The sequence below is a fragment of the Aotus nancymaae genome, unplaced genomic scaffold, assembly GCF_030222135.1.
Source record: "Aotus nancymaae isolate 86718 unplaced genomic scaffold, 86718_ANA_hifiasm-v0.15.2.pri h1tg000003l, whole genome shotgun sequence".
NCBI lineage: Eukaryota > Metazoa > Chordata > Mammalia > Primates > Aotidae > Aotus > Aotus nancymaae.
The window spans coordinates 4,704,075-4,728,755 of record NW_026988414.1 but is presented as its reverse complement, the minus strand read 5'-3'; the positions used below and the strand labels follow the sequence as shown (position 1 = coordinate 4,728,755).

At 42.8% G+C, this 24,681-nt stretch overlaps 1 protein-coding gene across 8 annotated transcripts in view; it reads left to right on the top strand.

Annotated features, from left to right (window-relative positions):
- GARNL3 (GTPase activating Rap/RanGAP domain like 3) overlaps window positions 1–24,681 on the top strand; it is a 183,713-nt gene that overhangs the window by 112,594 nt on the left and 46,438 nt on the right. For all 8 annotated transcript variants that reach the window (XM_012458113.2, XM_064377845.1, XM_064377840.1 and 5 more), the window contains 11 exons: window positions 1,194–1,220; window positions 6,622–6,697; window positions 7,360–7,458; window positions 9,568–9,671; window positions 10,463–10,571; window positions 12,437–12,482; window positions 13,686–13,792; window positions 16,260–16,375; window positions 18,193–18,297; window positions 19,399–19,473; window positions 23,196–23,307. In XM_012458113.2, coding sequence (XP_012313536.1) covers window positions 1,194–1,220; window positions 6,622–6,697; window positions 7,360–7,458; window positions 9,568–9,671; window positions 10,463–10,571; window positions 12,437–12,482; window positions 13,686–13,792; window positions 16,260–16,375; window positions 18,193–18,297; window positions 19,399–19,473; window positions 23,196–23,307 — 976 coding nt within the window. The remainder of the gene's footprint in view (window positions 1–1,193; window positions 1,221–6,621; window positions 6,698–7,359; window positions 7,459–9,567; window positions 9,672–10,462; window positions 10,572–12,436; window positions 12,483–13,685; window positions 13,793–16,259; window positions 16,376–18,192; window positions 18,298–19,398; window positions 19,474–23,195; window positions 23,308–24,681) is intronic.

Below are 24,681 nucleotides of genomic sequence, written 5' to 3'. Positions count from 1 at the left end.
CCATAAAAATTAAAAATTAAAAAAATAAAAACCACAAGATGTTGAGAAAGATCAAAATAAACCATGGAAAGAGCATTTTATAATGATATATACAGTGACATGCAAACATAAAGTCCCAATGTAAAAAATACGTAACATAATTTTATTTTTTCCCAGAATTCAGAAATAATACAAGCGCGTGGTGGCTTGCGCTTGTAATCCCAGCACTTTGGGAGGCTGAGGCAGGAAGACCACTTGAGTCCAGGAATTGGAGACCAGCCTGGGCAACATAGTGGATCCCTGTCTCTACAAATAATACAAAAAAATAGTTGGGTATGATGGTACATGCCCATAGTCCCAGCTACTTGGGAAGCTGAGGTGGGAGGATTGTTTGAGCTCAGGAGGTCGAGGCTGCAATGAGCCAAGGTTGCACCACTGTGCTCCAGCCTGGGGGACAGAGCCAGACCCTGTCTCTTAAAAAAAAGAGAAGAAAAAGAAAGAAAGAATAAAATAATAAAGATGGCTGAGTTCTGAATGAAAGAGGCTTTCTGTTAAATAAAATCCAGGTTTGTGTGCATCTCACAATTCTTTCAGAATTGCCTGGTCTCCAGCTGACACAGCTCTTCCCCAGAGACTCTAGGGCCAGAAGGAGGGTGAGGGTCCCTCCAGCCTCCCTGCCTCCATCCTGACCCTCGCCGCCTCTGCACTGTCCCCATGGCTCACCTGGGCCATTCCTTACCACTTCACCCAGCCACAGGGTCCCTGTCAGAGCCTTGGCTTTGGTGTCCACTTATCAACCAGAATCTACTTTTTTAGAAGTTCTGTAAAAGATGGGACTTCCTTGTAATAAATTTACAAACTTTTATATGGAGTGACCCAGAATGAAAAGGAAAGTAATTTAAGGTTTATTAAATCTCTGTTGTGTACCAGGTCTTCCACACATACTCACAGTGATCTTTACAAGAGTTAAGACAGATGTTATCCTTGGACCATGGAGAAAAAGGCAGAGACCCAAGTAGATTAAATGACTTGTGCCCAAACACAGTTAAGGATGCGACAGCAGGGATTCTAAGGATTGGTTATAGGAATAACCAACTTTTAGCATTATTTTCAAAATGTCAGTGTGAGCAAACCAAAGCTTGGCTTTCACAGCAAGTCAAAATGAAATAACTATTGTTATGCCTGCATGTAACTTTTAAAACTTTATTTGACAGGACTTGCTGGTCCTTGAAGAACAAGAGGTGAGTAACTCTATGGAGATATTTGCCCCTGCTCAGCTCTGCCTCCATGTTTGTAAATAGACTTCTCCTTTTACTGTAAACCCAGCCTTTGCTTTCGGCCAAACCTCCGTGTAGATTTGCGTAGTGGGACACATTGCACGGAAAGACCTTACTGGCATGAATTTTAAGGTATATTTTTGAATTTTCTATGCATCTAGCTACAAAGCTATAAAAACAATCAAACTACTTAAATCTTCCTGGAAACATTTAATGTGTTAAGCTTATGATCAAGGTGAGTAATGAGGTTTTAATTTTCATTAAAGTAGGGTGTTTGTGCTTTATTAGGATGCTCTTCAAATATAAAATGCTGAATTTATTTGCATGTTGCCATTCCCTGTTGCCCCCATTAAAAATATAAATATATTGGATTTTCTTTTTTTTTTTTTTTAAGACAGAGTCTCGCTCTGTTGCCAGGCTGGAGTGCAGTGGCACAATCTCAGCTCACTGTAACCTCCACCTCCCAGGTTCAAGCTATTCTCTTGCTTCAGCCTCCTGATTAGCTGTGACTACAGGCACATGCCACCACACCCAGCTAATTTTTGTATTTTTAGTAGAGACGGGGCTTTACCACGTTGGTCAGGATGGTCTCAGTCTCTTGACCTGTGCTCTGCCTGCCTCAGCCTCCCAAAGTGGTGCGATTACAGGTGTGAGCCACCGCACCCAGCCCAATATATTTGAGTTTCTAAATATATAACTAACATAGGAAAATATCTAAAATATTATTAATAGGCAATGGAGTAAATAAATTATGGTCTATGTATCTTATGCCTCAGTAAATAGCAATATCTTTTGTCTCATTGCTCAGGCCAAACTTGGAAAAATTCTGAATGCATGTCTTTTCTCTCCTATATCTAACCTATCAGCACATCCTGGTGACACTCTTCATAAAATATCCCTAATCCAAACACTTCTCAGCACTTCTACCACAACCACTCTGGTGTGGGGATGCCACCCCATCTTCTCTTGCCTGGGCTCTGCAGAGTCTCCTAACTCTTCTCCTGGATTCCTCTCTCACCCTCTCGTCTGGTTTCTAGATAGTAGCCAATGGTCCTTCTGAAACATGTGGAATCAGGTCATCTCTCTGCTCAAAACTCTAAAGGCTTCCTGTCCCATTCAAAGGGAAGCCTCAGATCCTGACCCTGGCCTGCTGGAGCCTGCACAATCTGGCCCCACTACCTCTCCAGTCATCACACTAACTATATTGACTTTGTTATTCTTCCATCTCCTCAGAAAGAGTCTAGGGTTCCCAGGGCTGGGGATGCTTGTTCCCCAGACCTCCAACTCCTGGGTTCAAGTGATCCTCCCACCTCAGCCTCCTCAGTAGCTAGAACTACAGACTCATACAACCATGCCTGGCTACATTTATCCATATTTTGTTCATCTTAGATTTATGTTTGTTGCAGGAGAATTATGGACTCCATATGTAATTTGTAAAAGGCAAAAAGTAAGAATAATCACATTTCTGGTAAAAATTTGAAAAATACAGAAATGCACAAAAGATAAAAGAAAAAAAATCACATGCAGCCACAGAGACAACTGCTATTAACATTTTGTTATATATGTTTGTTATATTCCACATAAAATTAGGATTATATATAGCTTTTGTATCTCAAAATTACTCTCTTCATTAATCCACAGATGTTTATTGAGCGCCCACTACTCTACATGCACAAGCCTGTTGTAACGAACAAACAGTAGAGAAAATGTACCAATGGGGAATGTGAATGTGCCCCCTGCCCTGACTTCACCACTTCCAGCCCCTGAAAGAATGCCTGTTAACTGTTTATTGCTTCCTCCTCTGCTTTTTTTGAAACTCCCAAGTTTTGAAAAATAAGTGGCTGATCTCTTTATTTCTCAATTTTATTTCCTTGCTAAGGAAATATTAGCTTGAGGCAATAGTAGTCACTTGTCATGACAACTTGAAGTGTGAGCAATGGCCATGATCCTCCAGAGCTTGTCTGAGAGCTGTGTGGCAAGGCATTCTATTTAATCCTGCTGCTTCTCTACTTGGATCAATTGGGAGCATTTTTCCCAATTCCAGCCTATTGTAGTGGTAAACTATTAGCTGCAAAGATGGGCAGGGAACACAAACAATACTAGTGAGGCTTCTGAAAGGTTAGCATGTTGGTAAAGTGATGGCAGTGTCCTGAAACGCATGTTTTGTTTGCTGCATAGAGAGGCACCCCCATGAGAGAACACAGTATCCCAAGCTGTAATACACATGGAATGAGGAGAGATGTGTAGGAACATGTGGAACCCTAGAAATATGGAGGCGTTGCCTAAATAGGAGTAACAAGGAACCAGGGGTGTCTCATTTTGAATAAGGCCATCATTTCTCAGTTCTAAAAAATTCTGAAATCATTGGGACTTTACTTTCCCCTCATACTTTGCTCTTCTCAGAAGAACTGTAATTCGTAGCATACTACTAATTTCCAAGAATGTGACTGCACATTGGTTTGTAATCAGGTTGAGTTTTGTCTTGTAAAATTTAAAACTTAGAAAATGTAAATTTCATCCAAGCAGGAATGACAGATGTGACCTTATCTGTAAGTTGAATGTTTGAGCAGGACTTCCATCCTGAGAAAACCAGTGCCTGTGGATTCCCTCTAGCAGTACCTCCCTCCAGGGGCCCAGGTCTGGCCTTGAGACCTTGAGAGCTCTGAATGGCTGGTTAAAATGTTATCTGTTACAGTCCAGTTGTCCAAGATCAAACTATCCCCTCCTAAAATATGAAATAACTCATTACAATGAGCCATACCTTGATTTCTGGAGATAAGTGAAAACTGTTAGTCATAGACATCATTTGGGAAGTCCTGGACACCATGTTACCTAAATGAGGCCCTATAAGTAGGTTCAAGTACTTAACAAGGCCTGTGTAACACCAGTCTTTCTGGAATCTCTACCTGAAGCAGGAGAAATTCATATAATTTATCATTTACACTGGGACCCTTTGAGAGTAATTATTAATAACATCAGGACAATAAATAAAACAGATATTACTTTATGTACTTTTTAAGGGATCCTTGAGACATGTGCTTACTGTCATCACTTCCAAAACAGAGAAAGAAAAGTTACAAACTAGAAAACCCTAAAGTGAATAGAGGTCCCTGAAAAAATTCCAAGAAATTTATCAAAAGCTAGTTAGTGAGGAAGCAGTGATCATTTGGAGACATCATTTGAAAAATAAGTTGTTTTTGACCAAGTTTATTTTTTTTCTAATTATGCATATGACCACTTATGTCATTAATATTTATTAATCTTTTCCAATGTACTCTGGTCAGCACTGGGGACTCAGTGCAAAGGAAACAGTGTATGATCTCTCCTGCACAGGACTCAGGTTCTAGTGGTAGAAACAGACAAATATGCAAGTTCAATAAAAGATTTACAGAGTGTGAATAGTGCTTCGAGGAGAATAAACAAGGTGCTCTGATGGAGAATAACAGCAGGAAGGAGGGTGGCTTTATATAGGGAGATCAGGAAAGGCCACTCTGGAAATTGACACTTGAGCTGAAACCTGCATGATGGGAGACAGCCGGCCATCCCTGGAACTGTGGAAGAGTCCACAGTGAAGGAGTCAGTTTGTCCAGGTGAAGGGGTCAGTTTGGGAGTGTCCTCCCTCTTCCTAATTCTATGTAGAAAACTACTGTTAGTGATGGGTGTGCATCTCAGATGTGTTGTGGACAAAAAAATGTTTGGATGCACAGCCTCAGTACTTGGATTTTCAGATTCTTAATTCTCCCAGATCTAGCTATCCGGAATGCTGGCAATTGCCTTGACCTCCCACCTCTGACTCACTGGCCAATGTGCTTTAAATGTCTTTTTCCCTTGTCTACCTTTAATTGACCACCAAGAATTTCTCCATCTAGTGGTGAGTCAGCCAACCTTGTAGGTTGATTCTCTTCCAACATCAGATTTTGTGTTTATTATGAAATACTCAGGTGCACACACAAAAAAAAAAAATAGAGAGAATAACATAACGAAGACTTATGAAATCACTACTGACGGCATGGTGGCTCACGCCTGTAATCCCAGCACTTTGGGATTTCCAAGGCAGGCATATTACCTGAGGTCAGGAGTTTGATACCAGTCTGGTCAACATGGTGAAACCCTACCTCTACTAAAAATATAAAAAAATTAGTGGGACGTGGTGGCATGCGCCTGTAATCCCAGCTACTCGGGAGGCTGAGGCAGGGGACTATTGCTTGAACCAGAGAGGCGGAGGTTGCAGTGAGCCAAGATCATGCCATTGCACTCCAGCCTGGGTGACAGAGTGAGACTCTGTTAAAATAATAATAATAATAATAATAATAAAACACTACCCAATTTAAGAAAAAACATTAAAAGCTGGGCATGGCGGCTCATGCCTGTAATCCCAGAACTTTGGGAGGCCAAGGTGGGTGGATCACCTGAGGTCGGGAGTTTGAGACCAGCCTGACCAACATGGAGAAACCCCATCTCTACTAAAAATACAAAATTAACCAGGCATGGTGGCACATGCCTGTAATCCCAGCCACTCGGGAGACTGAGGCAGGAAAATTGCTTGAATCCAGGAGGCAGAGGTTGTAGTGAGCCAAGATCGCACCATTGCTCACCAGCCTGGGCAACAAGATCAAAACTCTGTCTCAAAAAAAAAAAAAAATTACAATTGAGGCCCTGTTTACCACTCCCTGACCCTGTTCCTATGTCTTCCTCCCTTCCCTGTGGAAGCTGCAATTTATCATTTCCACCAGATCAGAATTAATTCAGTTTAAAGTTGGAGATGGTAGACTGCACATTTGTACCAGCTACTGCTTGCTTGGCTTGGGCTTTTTTTTTTTTTTTTTTTTGGGCACAGCTGTTTTTTGACTTCTTCAGATTAAATATCTTTAGGAATTGGGAAAAACGAGCTTTTAGTATAAATTGCCTGTAATTTTCATTTCTATTTCTAAAAGAGTCCACAATATATCAGCCTGAGATTATGTTAAGCTTTGAATTATAACAAACTCTTCTTCTCTGACTGGAATTTGGGCTGTCGCCCTTGGTTGATTGGAAGATGGTGCCAGGCCTATGAGTTACTATGGCCATTTGTTGGAATTCTGTTTTGCTGCAGAATAGAACTGCTATCCTAAAGATGCCATTAATAATGAAATTACAAATGAACTAATTCATAAAGGCATATAGTCTCAACCATAAGCTATAAATACCTGTAAAAATGAAGGAATGATTGTTGTTAACATTGGTCAAAATCCAGATGGATGGGAGGAAGGGCTCTCCCGACTGTCCATCCTGGTGACTGTCATTGTGCTAAGTCACAAACAGCACATCTCAGAACTATTTATGTTTTGATGATAAAGTTAACTGTAACCCCTTTTGTTATCCTAAGGGCTCTGTGAATTTCAAGTTTGGAGTTCTTTTTGCCAAAGATGGGCAGCTCACTGACGATGAGATGTTCAGCAATGGTGAGTGATCTCCTCCCACTCTCTGCTGCCAGAGACCCTGTCCTGCCTTGTTGCATCCTTACCAGTTGCAGCTGAACTTATCTGTTGAGTTGGAGTCTTTAGTACGAGGAGACAGTTTTATACAATTTCAGGGTGAATTTTGTAGGGCTGTTGTTTTGTTCATTTGGCAAATATTTATTGACCACCTCGTTTGTACCCAGTCACCATTTTGGGCACTGGAGAGAGAGAAGAACATATGGGATTTGGAGAGTTTGGTTCTACATGGTCCCAAGAGCAGTGGAAGATTTTTCTGTGATTTTTATGAGAGGGAGAATTATAAAATGGTGTCATCTTCCTAGTATTTAGCACTTTTCATGTTAAATACCTACTTATTCTGAATATAAGCAGTAACAACATTTTCATTTTGCAATATTAAACACCTGTGGTCCCAGTCCGGCAGTAGTAAGCTGGGTTCATCTGGTTCTATAGTTTTCCTTTCCTTGGAATCCTGAAAATTGTGGGACTTCCTCATGGTCCTCAAGAAGGAAATGTGACTTACCCATGCTGTATACCATGCATATATCGGCAGAGCCTAGTTAATTTGCCAGTGATTCTGGTGCATAGTTAGAAAATCAGGACTTGCTGATGCCCATACTTTCTTCATACTCTACCTCTTCCTGCAGAAATTGGAAGCGAGGCTTTTCAAAAATTTTTAAATCTCCTGGGTGACACAATCACTCTAAAGGGCTGGACGGGCTACCGTGGCGGTCTGGATACCAAAAGTAAGCCTGCCTCTTGATCTGTTCTGTTGTAATTTGTGTAACTTTTGTAAGTCAGCCTGATCTGTGTCTGAACTTATACCTAAGATAGGTGAAGGGATGGACAAGAGACGACTGGAGGGAGGTAAGCATCACACCCTGTTCAGCATGGAGTCATGGACCTGTTTGGCACTTCCATTGAGCTTCATAAAACTAAATCAGCCCTCACAGCCCTGGACAGTGTCAGAAGTCCTGGTCTGCCCATGAATATTACTGGCTCAGCAGTGTCTGTGTGCCAGGACTCTGCTGGGCTCTGGAGATATCAAAGTGGATAAACCAATATGGGGTCCTCCTTTCTAGGAGTCTACAGGGGACAGCACAGATGTTATGCAGATAATTATCAAATGGTTTAGCACTAAGTACTGAGGGCAATTAAGAAGAAAAAGTACAGAGTGCTATGGGGCATTTTGCCTAACCTGGGGGATTAGGGAAGGCTTCCCTGAAATTTTTTGAGACCAGAGGGAGGGGTGAGTAGGAGTTAATTAGAAGGTCTCAAGGGGAGAAGAGAATTCCAAGCAAAGAGAACATCTGTGAAGTCCTTGAGGTAGCAAAGAACATGTTGTATTCTAGAAACTAAGAGAATTTGTTTATGGCTGGAGGGAATGAGGCACTCAGAATGATGCAATATGTCCTGGAGTAGGAGAGCGGGCATGACCCTGCAGGGAGTTTGAGGTTTTCTTAATAAGTCTGGATTTTATTCTCTGTCAATAAGGGGTTTCAAGTAGGGGAGTGGTGAGATTAGATCTGTACCTTTGAGCAGACAGGGGAGGCAGAGGAGAAGCCTGCTCTCAAAGGCTGTTGCAACAGTCCAAACAAGAGATAGGGTTGCCTTGGGAGAGGGCTGCAGGTCAGAAGGGAGATGGGGACTAATTCAAGAGCCATTTTCATGATAGAATTGGCAAGTGGAAGATGAAAGAGGAGAGAGTAGTCAAAGACACTTCAGGGTTTCTGCCTTGGTAGCTGGGTGAGAGTGGCACCAGCAGTGAGATTGGAAACACCTGAAAGGAAGCATTTTGGAGATGGGGGCCTGCGTTGGGGAAGGTAGGTAAGATTACAAGCTTATGTTTGGAAGCACTTTCACCATCTCATTTTTTGCTAGCTTTTCCCTTTGTTTCTAGTGTTTTGTTTTGTTTTGTTTTGTTTTGTTTTGCTTTATTTGATCTTCACAGTTGGTCCTTGAGGTAAGTCAGGCAGGGAATGTGAGGCTCTTTTGGCCTAATAGTGATAGGCTTCAAGTCCAGGTACCCTCACCCCCTGGGAGCCTCATCTTCCCACCACAGCATCACAGATTCTGAATTTGGAAGAGCTAAGTGTACCTTAACTGACAGATGCAGGAATGAAGCCCCAGTTGTCAGGCTCCAGTTTCACTGAACACACATAAAGTGCACGTGGTGAATTCTTCAATGCCTGACACTCATACGCTCACTGGCAACCCTCAGCCTCTCCATTAGGTCATAACCACCATCCACTGAGCCCTTGATACAGCCAGGCATTCTGCTAAGCATTTTGCAAATATCGTTTCATTGAGTCTCCCCAATATCCCTAGGAGTTACGTGTGGTTTTTATCCTTATTTTCAAATTAAGGAACTGAGGCTTAGAGAGAAGTAACTTGTCAAAAGCCACATAGCCAATGACAGCTTGAATCCAAGTCGGTCTAATTGTAAAGCCTGTACTTTTAATCACAATACAGTTCTGTCACAGATGCCACTTCCTTTTGGTTTATGGACATAATTGTGTTATCTTGTGTTAATTTAATTCTGTACTGACCACTGCAACTGTAGGGCAAGGAAGTGCAATACTCTCTTCTTTACCCTGGACTTCTTATGACCTCCTCCATTCTGAGGCAAGAATTGAATCAGATAGCAAGTGAACTTAGGGGGAGAGGAAGAGGCTTTTCCATGTGGGGGGTTGCATCAAGTGGAGGGTTGTTGCTTGCTTCCGTGCAGGTGGATAATCCAGACTGATCTTTGAGAATGTCCTGTGTACTGTATTTTCCTAGTCTGCAAATGAAAAGACTTTCCTTATGGCTCTGGAATTCTCTGTGCTCACTAAATGCATGTTTATATTTTGCAGATGATACCACAGGGATACATTCAGTTTATACTGTGTATCAAGGGCATGAGATCATGTTTCATGTTTCCACCATGTTGCCATATTCCAAAGAGAACAAGCAGCAGGTACATGTGAACATACAAACCATCTAGTGATGTGAATGTGGAGAGGGCACCATTATGATTCCATAGAATTAGAGGCTATGTCAGTTAACATATGAGCCGAACTGCACCCACCAGTTTAGGTATGCTTTTGGCAGTCTGTTTTGGAACTTTCAAAAAATCTTAAGAAGAGCTGTTCTCACTGGTGCTGTCAGCTTAGAGAAATAAGGGATCAGAGATAATAATGTGCATGCATGTTTATGTGTAAACATGTATAGGTATTTGTATGTGCACGAGTGTGGTTTCATACTCTTTTTTTCCTCTCTCTTTTTTTTAAAATATCTTTGATTTACACATTCTCCTATCTAACATGGACTCTTGAGAGACTATTTTATATAGATACTACCTTTTCTCTGTGACGTCTCTAAGTGTGCCTTGTGTCTTGTCAAAATGAGACTATCCAAGACATAGCATAAGTTGGGTCCTGCGTGATGGTTGACAAGTATTCTTTTCAGGTCGCTGCAGGAAGTTAACACTGAATGTCTACCTGGGCTGTGCCAGGCTGGGAAAAAAGTCTCTATCTAAGATACTCCTCACCCACCCTAGAGCTTGGCCACTGAGACAGGAACAGAGGAGATGGGTTGGAGAGCAAGGGCCTAGGCTGGCAAAACATGGGAGGCTGAAGTCTAAGATGTTTGAAGTTCAGGGCTCTGTCGTAGTGACTGTGGTTTATTGTATTGGATTATGTTTTTTAACTCTGTGAATGTACCGTGTTTGAGAGTCTTTCTCAGTGATGTTATTTATGCTTACTACAGGTGGAAAGGAAACGCCACATTGGAAATGATATCGTCACCATTGTGTTCCAAGAAGGAGAGGAATCTTCTCCTGCCTTTAAGCCTTCCATGATCCGCTCCCACTTTACACGTATCCTGGGCCTTTGTAAATGCTCCAGCGTGGCGAGCTGTGCTTCAGCCTCATTAGACTTCCATGACCCTTAAACCAAATCTTGTCATGGACTTGTTTTGTATTTCTAGATTTAGACCCACTTTTTGGGAATTTTTCCTAAGCATTATATATAGTTCCCTCTTCCTCTCTCCTTCTATTTCAGTAGTAGTTGGATTAATTCAAAGAATTCTCGACTCCTGAAATATGGTTCTTTTCCTCAGGTAGTCTATAAAATGAGGGAAACTTTCTGCCATCCTTTAGTCATAAACAATGTAGAAGAATTATAGGTAGTGAATTATCTGAGAAATTTGCTTTAGGCATAAAAACTTGTAAGTTAAGATAAAAGGCCAAAACAATTTTCCTTGTTGATTTAAGCCCTGGCAATAGCTAGCTAGCTGCTGCATTACCATCTCTTGAAATTTGAGAAATGATGGAATTAATAGTATTTTTATCTGATTCCTCTAATCCCTGTTCAGCTCATATTGCTGGCAAAGTCCAGCAATAGGGCTGAAGTTCCTATGGTGTCTGAGCTCAGTTCTACCAAACAGGTATGGGCCATGAGCTTGGCCCGCCCAGCAGACTCACTGGCCACTCAGTTGTGGCCCTAGTGCTCTGAGTCCCAAGCCATGACAGCATAACCCAAAGTTGATGGCTCTACTTGTTGTACATAAGAAGCAAAAGGCAACAAATCAGCATTTTCAGAATAAATTCTACTTGAGTTACTCATTTCCCTGGAGGCTCCAAGTAAACATGTTTGGAGACAGGCCCACTATGACTCATTGCATCTGGAGACTTGGACTTGTTCCCTGTAACATAAAAATAGAGGATGGAAGTAAGTGTTTGAACGTTAACAATTTCCAAACTTCCATGAGGCTGGGAAGAAAACGATATGTACTTGCACCTTGGTTAGAATTTTCTCCCCTTTTCATCCCTGTTTTCTGAGTAATAGCTTCCCCTGTCCCCTGGGATTTAGGACTAATATTTCCCCTTTCTAGAGGTGGTTCTTCTTGTATAACAGAAAACTTCTCCAACTTTATAGCAGAAGTGGCAGTCAGGTGACTGTTCAGGTGATTGAGAGGTAGTCGTTTTTTATAATTTTCCTAAGTTGTACGTTTTAGATTTGTTCCTGAAAAGGGGCAAGCAGATCATTAAGGCAGATTCATTCCAGGGAGCCTAGGAATGGAGACACTAAGGAATCAATGGCTTCATAGTCCTAGCTAAGACAGACGGTGGGAGATAGTGGGTAGAGGTGGGAGGGGAGGAAGAAGAGTAGGAGAAAGGAAGAAGCTGGATGGATTCTTTCCAGCTATTTTAGACTCCGCAAACCCCAGCACAAGCTAAGTAAATTCTGCTCAGAATCTGCCACCAGCTACAACAGGCTTGTTTTGTTTTGTCTACCAAACCCAAAACGAGAGAAAGGGAAGGTGTTCAGCGAAACATTTAAATTGCTTTCGCTTTCCAAATGTGTAAGATGAAATGTATTACTAATTTTCTATTGGGATCTTGTTTGTATTTCCAGGCCAGGGAACTGTTCTTTTTGCTTTGCTGACTGCTTGGTTGTTTAATAGCTATATTTCTGTTGCTTTTCTGACAGCTTTGGAAATTTAACACTTTCCCCCAAAGGAGGCGCACACAAACATTGAACCTACTCATGGTGCTATCACATAAGGCTCCCTGGGCTGTCTCTTGGAAAGAAGTATGGGTTCTGTCCCAACCTAAGAGTGATAGGTGCCCTAACCACAAAAGCACTGGTCGAGAATGACTCTGCACAAGGGATTTTCAGAGCACAAGCTGTCAGTTGTGAGCATCAGTGTTGTGATTAGTTCCCTTAACCATCACCACAGATATTTTTGCCTTAGTGAGGTACGATCAAGAAAATGACAATTACAGGTAGGTAATGACTTTGTCTTGATTGCTTGTTCTAATTCTCACGCTTGTTAACTTAGCGTTGATTTTTTATAAGACTCTTGATATATGTATTTCTTGATTGATTTAATATGAGTGCCCTCACCTTACAAAACTTTCTTCAAGGCCACCATCTCCTTAGGAAACATTTACTCCATCTAGTGTTGTTCCATGCAGGGGACCCAGGGGTCAGGGTTAGTTTGATATTTTATCGTACTTTACCATGGGAACAGGTATGATATATTTGCTGTTCATCAGAGTATCCTCTTTCCTAGTCTACATTCCTGTCTGCTTGTCTTTCTGTTCTCAAATATTAATCTGTTAAAAGGTATTATGTTGTAAAAAGAACCTGAACTTTGAGCCAAATAGATTTGGGTTTGAATCCCAGCTCTATAATTTATTTGAGACTTCGAAAAAATTATTTTATCTTCTTGGAGCCTCAAGCTTTCTGTGTAGAGTGAAGGTAATGACACTACCCTGGCAGGTGTAGTGAGAATCGGAGGCAATGCTGTATCTTAAAATACCATATACACTGCCTGGTATGTGGCAGGTGCTCAGTGATGGCCATTGCTATTCTTCCTGGGTGCCTGGCTTGATAGATTGGACCATGAAGGATTCAGGAAGATTTGGTCTTTGCCCTCAAAGCACATTGACTAAGCTGGAGGGGAAAGCAAGTTGGTGGCCTTGGCTCCGGCAGACCAGAGAAGTCACTCCTGCCATGGAACAGATATTCCTGACACATTCCATTATGTGACTGGACAAATGGAAGGACAGAACAGTGGTATATTAGTTCATTTTCACATTGCTGATAAAAACATGCCTGAGACTGGGAAGAAAAAGAGGTTTAATTGGACTTACAGTTCCACATGGCTGGGAAGGCCTCAGAATCATGGTGGGAGGTGAAAGGCATTTCTTACATGGCGGCAGCAAGACAGAATGAGGAGGAAAGAAAATTGGAAACCCCTGATAAACCCTCAGATCTCATGAGACTTATCCACTTTAAGAGAATAAGCATGGGAAAGACCAGCCCCCATGATTCAATTGCCTCCCCCTGGGTTCCACCCACGATCTTGTGGGAATTCCGGGAGATACAATTCAAATTGAGATTTGAGTGGGAACACAGCCAAGCCATATTAAGTGGTGATCTTTGAAGAAAACCCAACTAATTCTGTAATACTCTTTACATAGGCTGAAAATATTTTCAGAAGAGAGTGTACCACTCTTTGGCCCTCCCTTGCCAACTCCACCAGTGTTTACAGACCACCAGGAATTCAGGGACTTTTTGCTAGTGAAATGTAAGTTTCTGTGGACTTTTTGCTAGTGAAATGTAAGTTTCTGTTTTGAAACAATTTTATAACTTGTTCCATGTCAGAATATATTTCTTCAGATTCTCCCAGGATGCTGAATAAGAAAATGTCATTGTTTAAGCATTAATTCACTGCATGATGTATGTTTAGTATTCTGGCCGTGTTGTGCACATTTTCTCCTATGTTTTCTTCCCCACCTTCCACGTGCCACCTGCCTTGAAGCTTCTCTACACTCACCCACTCAGGACCCTGGGGCCTCAAATTCACCCTTTTGTCCTGTGTTCTGATAGAGCCATTGCTGAATCTCTGCTTATATATGTATCTGTGTCTGTGTTAGAGAATGGGTTGTAGGTGAGGGAAAAAGTGGTTGTGGATATATGCTTAGGGTTAGGGAGAGTTGTTGGGGAATGTGTGTGCACACTTGTGCGAGTGTATATGTGCACCTATGTACATGTGTGAGAGAGAGACAAAATGAGAACATATTGTGTGTAGACCGTGACTGCCAGGCATCACTTGCCGGTGAGCACATATTTTCACTCTACTGGTTATACCCAAATACCTGACTCTGAGCCCACATCTGCTGAAGCACAAGAGCTCTGTGCATGCCTCCCCGGGGCACCCCTGGGAATTATATCTGGGAGTCCCATGGTGGGACTGTGTCATTGGTGATCAGAAACAAGTTACTCGAGTTCATCCACTGTAGCTTGCCAGCACCACACCCTGGCAGGGCTGCTCAGTCTGTGCCTTCCATGGAGATACTGCTTTGCAGCCTCCTGCCAGGCATGCTAGGCCTTGCAGCTGCTTTGCTGTCTGCCTCTTGTCCCCACCCCAACCCCTCCCCACTACAGTCTTTGCCTAAGTCTGTTACTGTTGCCATGCCGCTTTGAGACATCTGGAATGCCCCTTTCTTCTCTCTGTCTATCCTGGTCACCTGGCCTCAAGGTAGCATTGACTGAGTCCAAAGCCTCACTGAGTCCTCAATGGACAAAGGTTCCCCAACTTCCAATCTTAATCCTACTCCAGTATTGTCCCAAACCAGTCCCTCAGGCCAGGGCAAGGGACAGGCACATGTTGTCTCTCCTCTATCTTCCTATCTCCCCAGTCACTCCTTCACAGCCCAGAACATGATTCCTCCTACCCAAAAACAGATAGTGCCAAGCATAACTGTCAGTTCCAGTCACCAGAAACATCCCAGTCCTGACCAGGCTATTTGATAGCCTCTCTTCTATGGAAAACCCCTCCCTTCCCTTACAAAGACCTCTGCATGATTCCAGAGCTTTCTCCTGGATAACAGAGACAAGAAAGGTGCCTTTGCTGAGGCTCCCTCTGCTTTCCAGCTGGGCTACCAGCATTGTTACCTCCCATACTCCAACCTATACCAGGGTCCGTGGGTGATGTCTCCCTCGACACATTAAAGGCAGCAGACACTGCAAACCATGTGCAACAGATGATAATTTTGTCTTTCCCTTTCCAGTGTTTATACTCCTTATTTCAAATGCTAGAACAAGGTCCCCAACTCCAGTGCCTGGAGACCCGGGCAGGAAGCATGAGCAAGTGAGGTGGGCTGAGCGGAGGACAGTCAGGAGTGCTGGGAGTTGTGACACACTGGAGAGTGTGTGCTCACTCCAGCCAGCTGAGGCCTTTCAGAGCATGCTCCATGACCAGGCTTGCCAGATATTCTGAGTTTTCAAATCAACCCAGAAAGCTGAAATTGTATGTGACATTGCCCGAGTCTTAAAACTGTAGGGTCCATGTGTTCAAGCCCAGAGGATCAGGTAGAGAGCCAGAAACCGATCTGAAACAGAGTTAGCAACAGAGTAGGTGTAGCTGCTGGAAGCTGAAAGGGTCTTGGCAGCATGGGGCTCAGGAGGAGAGCATTTTCTGTAGGGGGCCTGTGGCAGGGAAGGGGTCACTAAGGACCTATAACCACCAATTAGAGATGACGCAGCAGCAGTAGGGACCCAGCTTATAAGTGGAGCCAGTCAGCAGAGGGATTTTCATCACCATTGTCAAAGACTTGGGGTGAAATGAAACAAAGGGCTGGGTTGATTTGACATTGAAGATTTGAAAGTAGAAATAGCAAAAGAATGCAGGCTTGAGTTGATGGAGAGGGTGCGTTGAAGAGATGGAGTATGAGGCCAGAAAGGATTACTGAGAGGACAGGTAGCAGCCGGGCGATCAGAGGCTCTTGGAATTCCACAGTGGATTTAGCAGTGAGGTTGAAAACTCTGAGATGACAGAAAATGGTATTTCAACAAAAATCTTGACCTTTTCCCTTTTTCAGCCGAAACAAGGCTTTAAAATGGATTGTTCTAAGATATTAAGCAGAAAAAAACCTCAAACAAAAAAATTCCCAGTCACAGAACTAAAGAAAAAACAGGCATGCATAGTTTAAATTCTTTTGTGTGTGGCAAGAGGTATCTTGTAATTCCCTTTTTAACTTGATTTATTTTAGTAATTAATGGCGAAAAAGCCACTTTGGAAACCCCAACATTTGCCCAGAAACGTCGCCGTACCCTGGATATGTTGATTAGATCCTTACACCAGGATTTGATGCCGGATTTGCATAAGGTAACTCTGGGTCCACAGTTTTCTTTCCTTCTTGTGGAATCTAAGTTGAGAACACAAGTCCTCAACTCAGCGATGAGGCCCTGGTGAGAAAAGCATAGGAGGCTCCTTGATCCTTGCTGTCAGGACTGTGCTGTGGCTACCATGGGGTGACAGTCTCTCATTGTGACACAAGAAGGAAGGACACTGGTTTCCATATACAGGAACATGATTTCCAGAAAGCCAGGGCCTATGGAAATCAAGATGCGAATAAGGGGCAGGGAGGTTGTGTGTCAATCAGCAATCTCTAGAACACTGATGAGTGCTTTTTGGGGTGGCTGTTCTTGGTGATGCTACTTAGCATTGCCAGTCCCATGAGCTGATGGGTAGGCGAAAGTGGGATTATAGAAAGAGATAGGGTGCTTTTTTTTGGAGATTTATTGACCAGCTCCATATTCAGGTACTGAAACAAACATTCCCATTTACTGAAGATCCAGACACTTCATAGGTCAGAGGCATATCCACAGTGATAGACCCATCATCTTCCTATAACTTCCAGAGGCACATGTGCTCTTTAGAGGCCTCCTGACTCAGTGTTAGTTCAATTACAAGGACTCATTAATGCAGAGTAAAATCATCATTGTTTAAAACATTTCTCTATCTAACAAGGAAGCACAGAGCAAGTGCATTCATAAACTCCAGGAAAAGGAATTGCTAATGATGTGTGTACATAAATTTTGCATCAGGTTTCAGGTGCTCTCCCAGGGGAGATATAGAATATCAAAATGAGCTAGTGTTCCCTGGTCCTTCCCCTTTGGCTCAGTGACTAGCACCATTTTATAGGCACCCCTTGACTTCTGCCTGGTCGGTATACCCCAACTACTCATAGAGATTGGGCCAGGCTGACTCCAGGACCCTAAAGAGCAAACCATAATTGGCAATCTGTCAATTCCCTAAGGTCAGGGAAGATACAGAGAGGGTACCAAGGTGAGTAATGATGTCCTTCAGGTCCCAGCTGAAGCATCACTGCCTGAGCCAGACTTCCCCAGCCCCGCAGTTGAAGCCAGGTTTGTTAAATGTTCTCATATACTTGCCACATTTCCCCTTCATAGCAGTGATCACATGTGCTAAACATGGCATTGCTTAATCTCTATCCCCAGTAGACTTTGTGCTTCACAAGGACAGAGACTATGTCTATCACATTCCCAAAATCTGGCAGAGGACTAGGTGCTCAGTTGGTACTTGCTGATTGAACGAGTGTACCCCATTCAGTGACTATAGTTTTAAAGAGAACTAACATTACTAAATATGCACTAGGCACTGTGCAAAGTACTTTACATGCATTACCTCATTTAAACCTCATCACACAACTAGGAGACAGGTATTAACCACACAAAGACACTGAGATTCAGAAATTAACTAGTTTGCTCAAGGCAACCCACAGGGCCACATGTGCACACCTCTAGAGGCACTATTCTCATAGATTTCAGTTTGTTGTGTTCCAGGGGGTACCTCTGTGTAAGATTGGCATCCCAGAGCTGTGCAATGTGGTGGCCTAGGTCACACTGTTAGTAAGTAGTAAGTGATGGAGCTGCAGGTCTGCTGATTTCAAAGCCATGTCCTCAGCCCTCACACGTTGCTTGTTCTCCACCTAATGACTCTGAATCTAGCATCTACCATGGACCTGGTACACAGCAGGGGCTCCATCAGTGCTTAATGAGTGAATGAAATGGAAGGTAGAAATAGGACCATTTGGATAAATAGTTTTGTAAACTAAGAGAAGCCAAAATATGAGACTTAACAACGGTTTGTGGAATTCATAACTTGTTTTTCTTTTTTAGAACATGCTTAATAGACGATCTTTTAGTGATGTCTTACCAGAGTCGCCCAAGTCAGCACGGAAGAAAGAGGAGGCCCGCCAGGCAGAGTTTGTTAGAATAGGGCAGGTGGGTTTTATTCTGAAACCTTTTCTGCAAGACGTGTAGTTTTGAGTTCCATCCTAACCAGATGGCCCATGTGCAAAGACTTTGTTTGCCTGCTGCTGTAGGAGCTCTGTAATTTCCCTTAGGATTGTTGTGGCAAACACGAGTGAGATTTTTGAGAACCGAGTAGGTGCACTTCTCTGCAGGCATCACTGAGAGAGCAGCACTCTGCAGAAGTAGGAATGCTACTGCCTCAAGACAAGTAGCCACAGGGCCCAGCTCTGGGCTCTTCTCTTCCAGAGAGCACAGACCACTTGCCTGCCTTCTAGGTTTTCTGAAGAATGAGGAGCCAATTTGGGAAATGCCCCTTGAACCCATCACTGGCAGGAGGAAGCACAGAGTGGTAGTGGCACTCACAGAAGACCTGAATTGCCACCCTGTGACTTGGAAACAATAATCACAATTAGGTGGTGCCCAGTCATCCCCTTATTCCAGGCGTTGGAGAAAATCACTCTCCCACTGATAAATATGAGTGGTTTGCACATGACACTGGTGTTTATCAGTTCTGGGAGGTGACACAGCTGTCTGCCTTGATCCCACATCACAGCACGGAGAAGTAGGAGTGCCCTCAGCTGCAAATAAGGTTCTGGCTCAAAAGTAGAAAGCTGGGCAAGGCAGGTAGAGAGAGGAAGGCCATGTAATCAAGGGAAGCTTAGAGGCAGAGATAGCTTTTTCCCAAAACAGGTGCATTATTACAAGGTCCTCAAACACTGGCTCTTGTTTAAAGATACCCATACTTTATTCCCAGAGATTTTGATTCATCAAGTTTGAGGAGGGACCTGAGAATCTGTATTTTTTCAATGCTCATGGTTTATAAATTACAGTAATGATATTATCGATTAATTGAAATGACAGAATGCATTTGGATAATTTGGGTGGGGACATTGTCATTAAGTCTTCACTGTATTCAGCTAACTTCATTTCTTGATTAACAAGTCAGTAGAGGAACCCGAAATGTTAGTCAGCAATTACTCCTGTTTTATTAAATTTTTTTCAAATGACGATTGTTATCCTGCTGTACTTTTGCCACCTGATAAACTTTAATAGAGATCTCTGTTCTGTAAGGCACTAAAACTGAAATCCATTGTGAGAGGGGATGCTCCATCAAGCTTGGCAGCTTCAGGGATCTGTAAAAAAGAGGTGAGTTCATGGTACTTTCAATTTGAACTGTCAATTCCCCTTTTCCTTCATGAAATTATTGAGATTCTTAGACAAACGTTTGGGAGCAAAAGGAAGAAGAGCATGTCTGCTGCAGAGTCCTCAAGGAAATCCCTAGATAAAATTGAGTGGCCATTTAGTGAGAGCCTCTGTGTTGTCATGGTATGCATGTGCCTTGGAGCAGAGCTGCTGGACCGACCTGGTCAGGCCGACCAGGTCCCACAGGGCCTCTCAAGCTTTATGTGCATACACATCACCTGGACACCTTAACCAAATGCATGTTCTGATCCAGTGGGTCTGGGGTGGGGCTGAGAGTCTATGTTTCCAACAAGCTTGCACATGGTTCCTGTGCTGCTGAGCACAGACACGCTTTAAACAGCAAGGCTCTGGGCACTTGTTCAGGCTTTAATGTGTATTGGACTCACCCCTAGAGTTTCTGATTGAGCAGGGCTGGGGTGGGACCCGAAAGTTTGCATCTCTAATTGCTTCCCAGGTGATGCTGATGCTGTTGGTTAGAGGACCACAGCTGAAAAACCACTGCTTAATCTACAGTTCACTCAGCCAGCCAAAAAATTGCTTGTTTATTTATCTACATCCTGTTCCACTTTCCATGGGGTAAAAAACTAGGTGATCATCAAGAATAGAACAGAAGCCGGGCGCGGTGGCTCACGCCTGTAATCCCAGCACTTTGGGAGGCCGAGGCGGGTGGATCACGAGGTCAAGAGATCGAGACCATCCTGGTCAACATGGTGAAACCCTGTCTCTACTAAAAATACAAAAAATTAGCTGGGCATGGTGACGTGTGCCTGTAATCCCAGCTACTCAGGAGGCTGAGGCAGGAGAATTGCCTGAACCCAGGAGGCGGAGGTTGCAGTGAGCCGAGATCGCGCCATTGCACTCCAGCCTGGGTAACAAGAGCGAAACTCCGTCTCAAAAAAAAAAAAAAGAATAGAACAGAAAAAAATACACAAATTGTATTATGAATATGATTTTGTATTATAGAACAGTACCCCATGTACTTAATTATATCTCCATTCAGAATACATAAAAGTTAAATGGGGCAGATTCACAGCACATCACCAGAGAAGTGTCCATTATAAAAGCAAAAGAATTATGAATACATTTACCTTACTGATAAAGATATAGATGATGTGAGCCTACATGCTTTAAAGTCTAATTTCAGGAAAATGATGAGCTTAAAATATAATTAACCCTAAAAACCACAACCAACTTCAGACAAGACTACTGGCAAATCATCCTTCCCAAAGGCTGCAGTAGTTCTTAGTGTCTGCTTGTTCCTGTGCACAGTAGGAATTTACTGTTTCCAAGCACGTTATAGATACCAGATTCCAGTAAGATTTAATAACATTCTTAATAAGAAGTTCTTAGGCTTATATTAAAAACAGAAGTCTGTGGAACCATAACTTGTTCACCAGAGAACAACAAAGAGCAAGCTTCCATTGTTGAGGTCAGTACTTAACCCGCCCGTGGGCCATAGGCCACCCTTGGAGAAACTCTACTCCAGAGGGCCCCATGGGCCACTGTGCAGTTGACTCTGCAGAGGCCAGAGTCCCCTGCTGTTCCCAAGAGGGTTCTGGGTCCAAAGAACCTGGCTTTGCTCACCTCTTCAGCACTCATCGTTTCATGAGCCATGGTCATGTTCTTAGAGAGAGCCCAGGAAGAGTCTGCACTTAGACATGAAGGCCTGGAGACCACATTCTCACCCTATGGAATCCACATGAAGCACCCCATGGAAGAGAGTCCAGGGCAATGGCAAATATTGTCTGTCCTCAGACCAGAGTAACTGTAGGGCCAGATCTGAGTTTGCTGCTGATACTGTACACCCCAATATTCAACAGTTCCTCAGACCTCACATGGTCACTGGCACCCATGAAAAGCAATGGACACCCTGCATGCACCTGCCCATTAAAATGGGGCCGGGTGCGGTGGTTCATGCCTATAATCCCACCACTTTAGGAGGCCAAGGCAGGAGGACTACTTGAGCCCAGGATTGGAGACCACCCTAGGCAACATGGTGAGACCCTGTCTCCACAAAAAATCAAAAAAATTAGCCAGGCGTGGTGGCTCATGCCTATGGTCCCGACTACTCAGGAGGCTAAAGTAGGAGGATTGCTTGACCCAGGAGGTCAAGCTGCAGTGAGCCATGTTCACACCACTGCATTACAGTCTGGGTGACAGAGTACGATCTTGTCTCAAAAAAGTTAAAATGGCACATATATGCAGCATTTGAGTACAATTTTGGGGGCTTCACAGACCTCCTTGAGACCTCTTGGATCTTCCAAGGGAAGAACTTCTTTCTGCCTTACTGTTCCAAACTTATGTCCTCTGGGCAGAAAACATACTGTTACTAAGAACTGGTTGTTCTATCTTGGTGTTACCTAGTGCTGATGTCTGTGTCTCTTCCCTATTGACATTTATATTAACTTTGCTTTTTTATGTCCTCTTGGTGTAAGTCACAAACTCAAAATTGCCAGAAATGTTCTTGGAGAAATGCCATTTCAATTAATGACCTGCACTTATATAGCCTTTTTTCAGTTTATAAAATGTGCTCACATTCTTTAGGGTATCTTTTTAGAACATTACAAGTCCCATATTGGCAATTAGAATATTCTTCTTGAGGCTGTGCATTTTCTAATGGGAGAGCATCCTTTCCTTTTCTAAGAGAGCAGTAACACACAGTATTTACCCTCAGCCCTAATGCCATTCTTAAAGGTGGTCCTCAGAGCTCTTTGCTTTACCTTAAGTATGCGAGTGCATGTTTGCCTAGGTACTTAAGAACACACCTACACGTGTACACATAGGTGCTACTACAGCCCCAGGTGGGACACATCAGGCCCTGATGCCTGGTTGAGAGTAAAGTAAAAATGTAAAACCTTAGCTTGTACCTGAGAATCTCTACAAACTTCTTTTGTCCTTTGAGGCTCATCCAGTGCTTTGGAGGGAAGTTAAGGATTCTGTTGAAAATGTCCATAATTCCGGTGTGACTAAGATCACAGTACACAGTGCCTCCTACTCCACACATCCACACGTGGCTCTAAGGCTCCCCCTTTATGCCTGAGTTGGAAATGAACTAAGAAGAGTTCGCTTGATGTAGATATGTTATGTGGAAACCTGAGTAGCTCTGTTCACAGCACTTGCCATTCTACCAACAGGCATTATTTTTTCTTTAAGATTTTATATCCTATGTGGGTCAATAAGCATTTTTCCGTGAACACAGTATCAACCTCTTAATACATTGCATATGTTTTACTAATTTGCTGAATCAGCAACACAGGAATCTGACTTTTTTAGAGAATTACGTGGGACTTCTTAATGATGAACTAATGTGAATTCTCTAAAAAAACAGGCACCATTTGGCCCAACTCCCAGGTGTTAAAGCAAAATGCTTGTTTAGAAACCTTTACGAATGTGTCAGTTGCCCCTGAGAAACATTATGATACAGAAACAGGTTATGGTGCCAGAAACCTGTGAATTCACTCTTTTCCTATTGCATATGTATTTGAAAGGAGACTTTTCTTCCTAACAAAGACAATTGAACCCAGACCCCAGAATTTGGAGTGACTCTGCTCCCACAGGGGTATCTGTGTTACTGTTTCAGGTGTGGTACTGTACATTTCCGTTTGGTAGGCTGCAGTGTATTTTTTCTGGTGCACTTATCTTCCGATGCTTGTATTGCCTCGCAGCCGTGGGAGCCCCAGTGTTTCTGCAGTAATTTCCCTCACGAAGCCGTGTGTGCAGATCCCTGGGGCCAGGCCTTGCTGGTTTCCACTGATGCTGGCGTCTTGCTAGTGGATGGTTAGTGAGTAGCTGCTCCTACAAATGTCTTTTTCATATAACTTGTAGTACTTCTGAAATGAGTGACCACCAGCCAACTCCCTTTGGACCATAAATGTGTGTTCTGCAGAGAGTTTAGTGAAGTTTTATTTCCTTACAAAATTAAACCCTTGTTTTCAGGGCAAGCAGAGGAAATATACTCTGAACCAAGCATGCTGGAGGGTGGGCCATAGATTCTCTTCCCAAAATATATAATGGGACTGTGGATATCAAATGACCTGCAAAAAGAATCTCCTTCTCAGTCAATACTACTTATTATCACTCCAACATTTTACTTTAAATCAACAAGGATACATTATTTAGAACCACTATCTCAGAGACATGCCTCTCTCGAAGTCTTTTTAAAAAAAAGGATTTCTGATTCAAAAAGTACCTGATGTCTAAAACAAACAGGAATCTTAGATAACCCTTTTTTGATGGATATAGAAACAAAAAGATTTTGACAGCGAGACAGATTTCAGCTCGATATAAAATCACACATTCTGACAGCCAGATAGATCAACCTGCCTGGGGAGTTAGTCAGTTCTCTTTCGCCCAGAGAGGGTGCAGCCTCAGAGCAGGTGTAGATTCAAGGATGGTGTGGTCCCTTCCATCAGGAGGCTCTTTAGATTATTCCAGACGCTGAAAGAATGATAGAGGAGCTAAACACTAGTAACAGGTTGTCTCCTGGGCTTCAGAGGGAGCCATAGGCACAGAGACAGTGTCTTCAAAGGGCATTTCCTCAGACTGCCCAGAAACAGCTGCCCAGTCTCTGGTTACCATAGTGACATTTTGTGAGAATCCCAAAGCCACCACTGTGAAAATGACATAATGGCCTAAAACTGTAGCATCTTCCCACCTTTTGGTACAACCTATACTTCCTCCAGTGCTTACTGGGCACGTTTACTAAGCACCCGCTGTGTGCCGGGGCCCCGTGCCAGGAGTCTTCTGAAGTATAGGAGATGTGAGCCATGCTTCATAATGGATCTATTTCTGACCTCATCTGTTATTTTTGATATGTGTTTCAATTGCGTGCCCATAGTCATTGTATCTATAAGAACCTTAACAAAAGGAAGATGAATTTAAAATTCATAAATTTATAATTTAACATGTAATTTTTGAAATTACAAAATGACTGGAAACTATGATCTTGATAAAAACTCAAAGTCTGTGAGCCTCGAGTTTCTCTAAATTGGGGATAATTTTTTAAGATGCTGAAAATAGTTTATAATAATGAAAATTGGTGAAACAAAATGGGATGATGATCAAAACTACAAGGAGGGAATTGTAGAGGCTAAATAAAGCTATCTGTATTAAGTGTTTACACAGTGGTTGGCACATAGTAGTAACTTACTA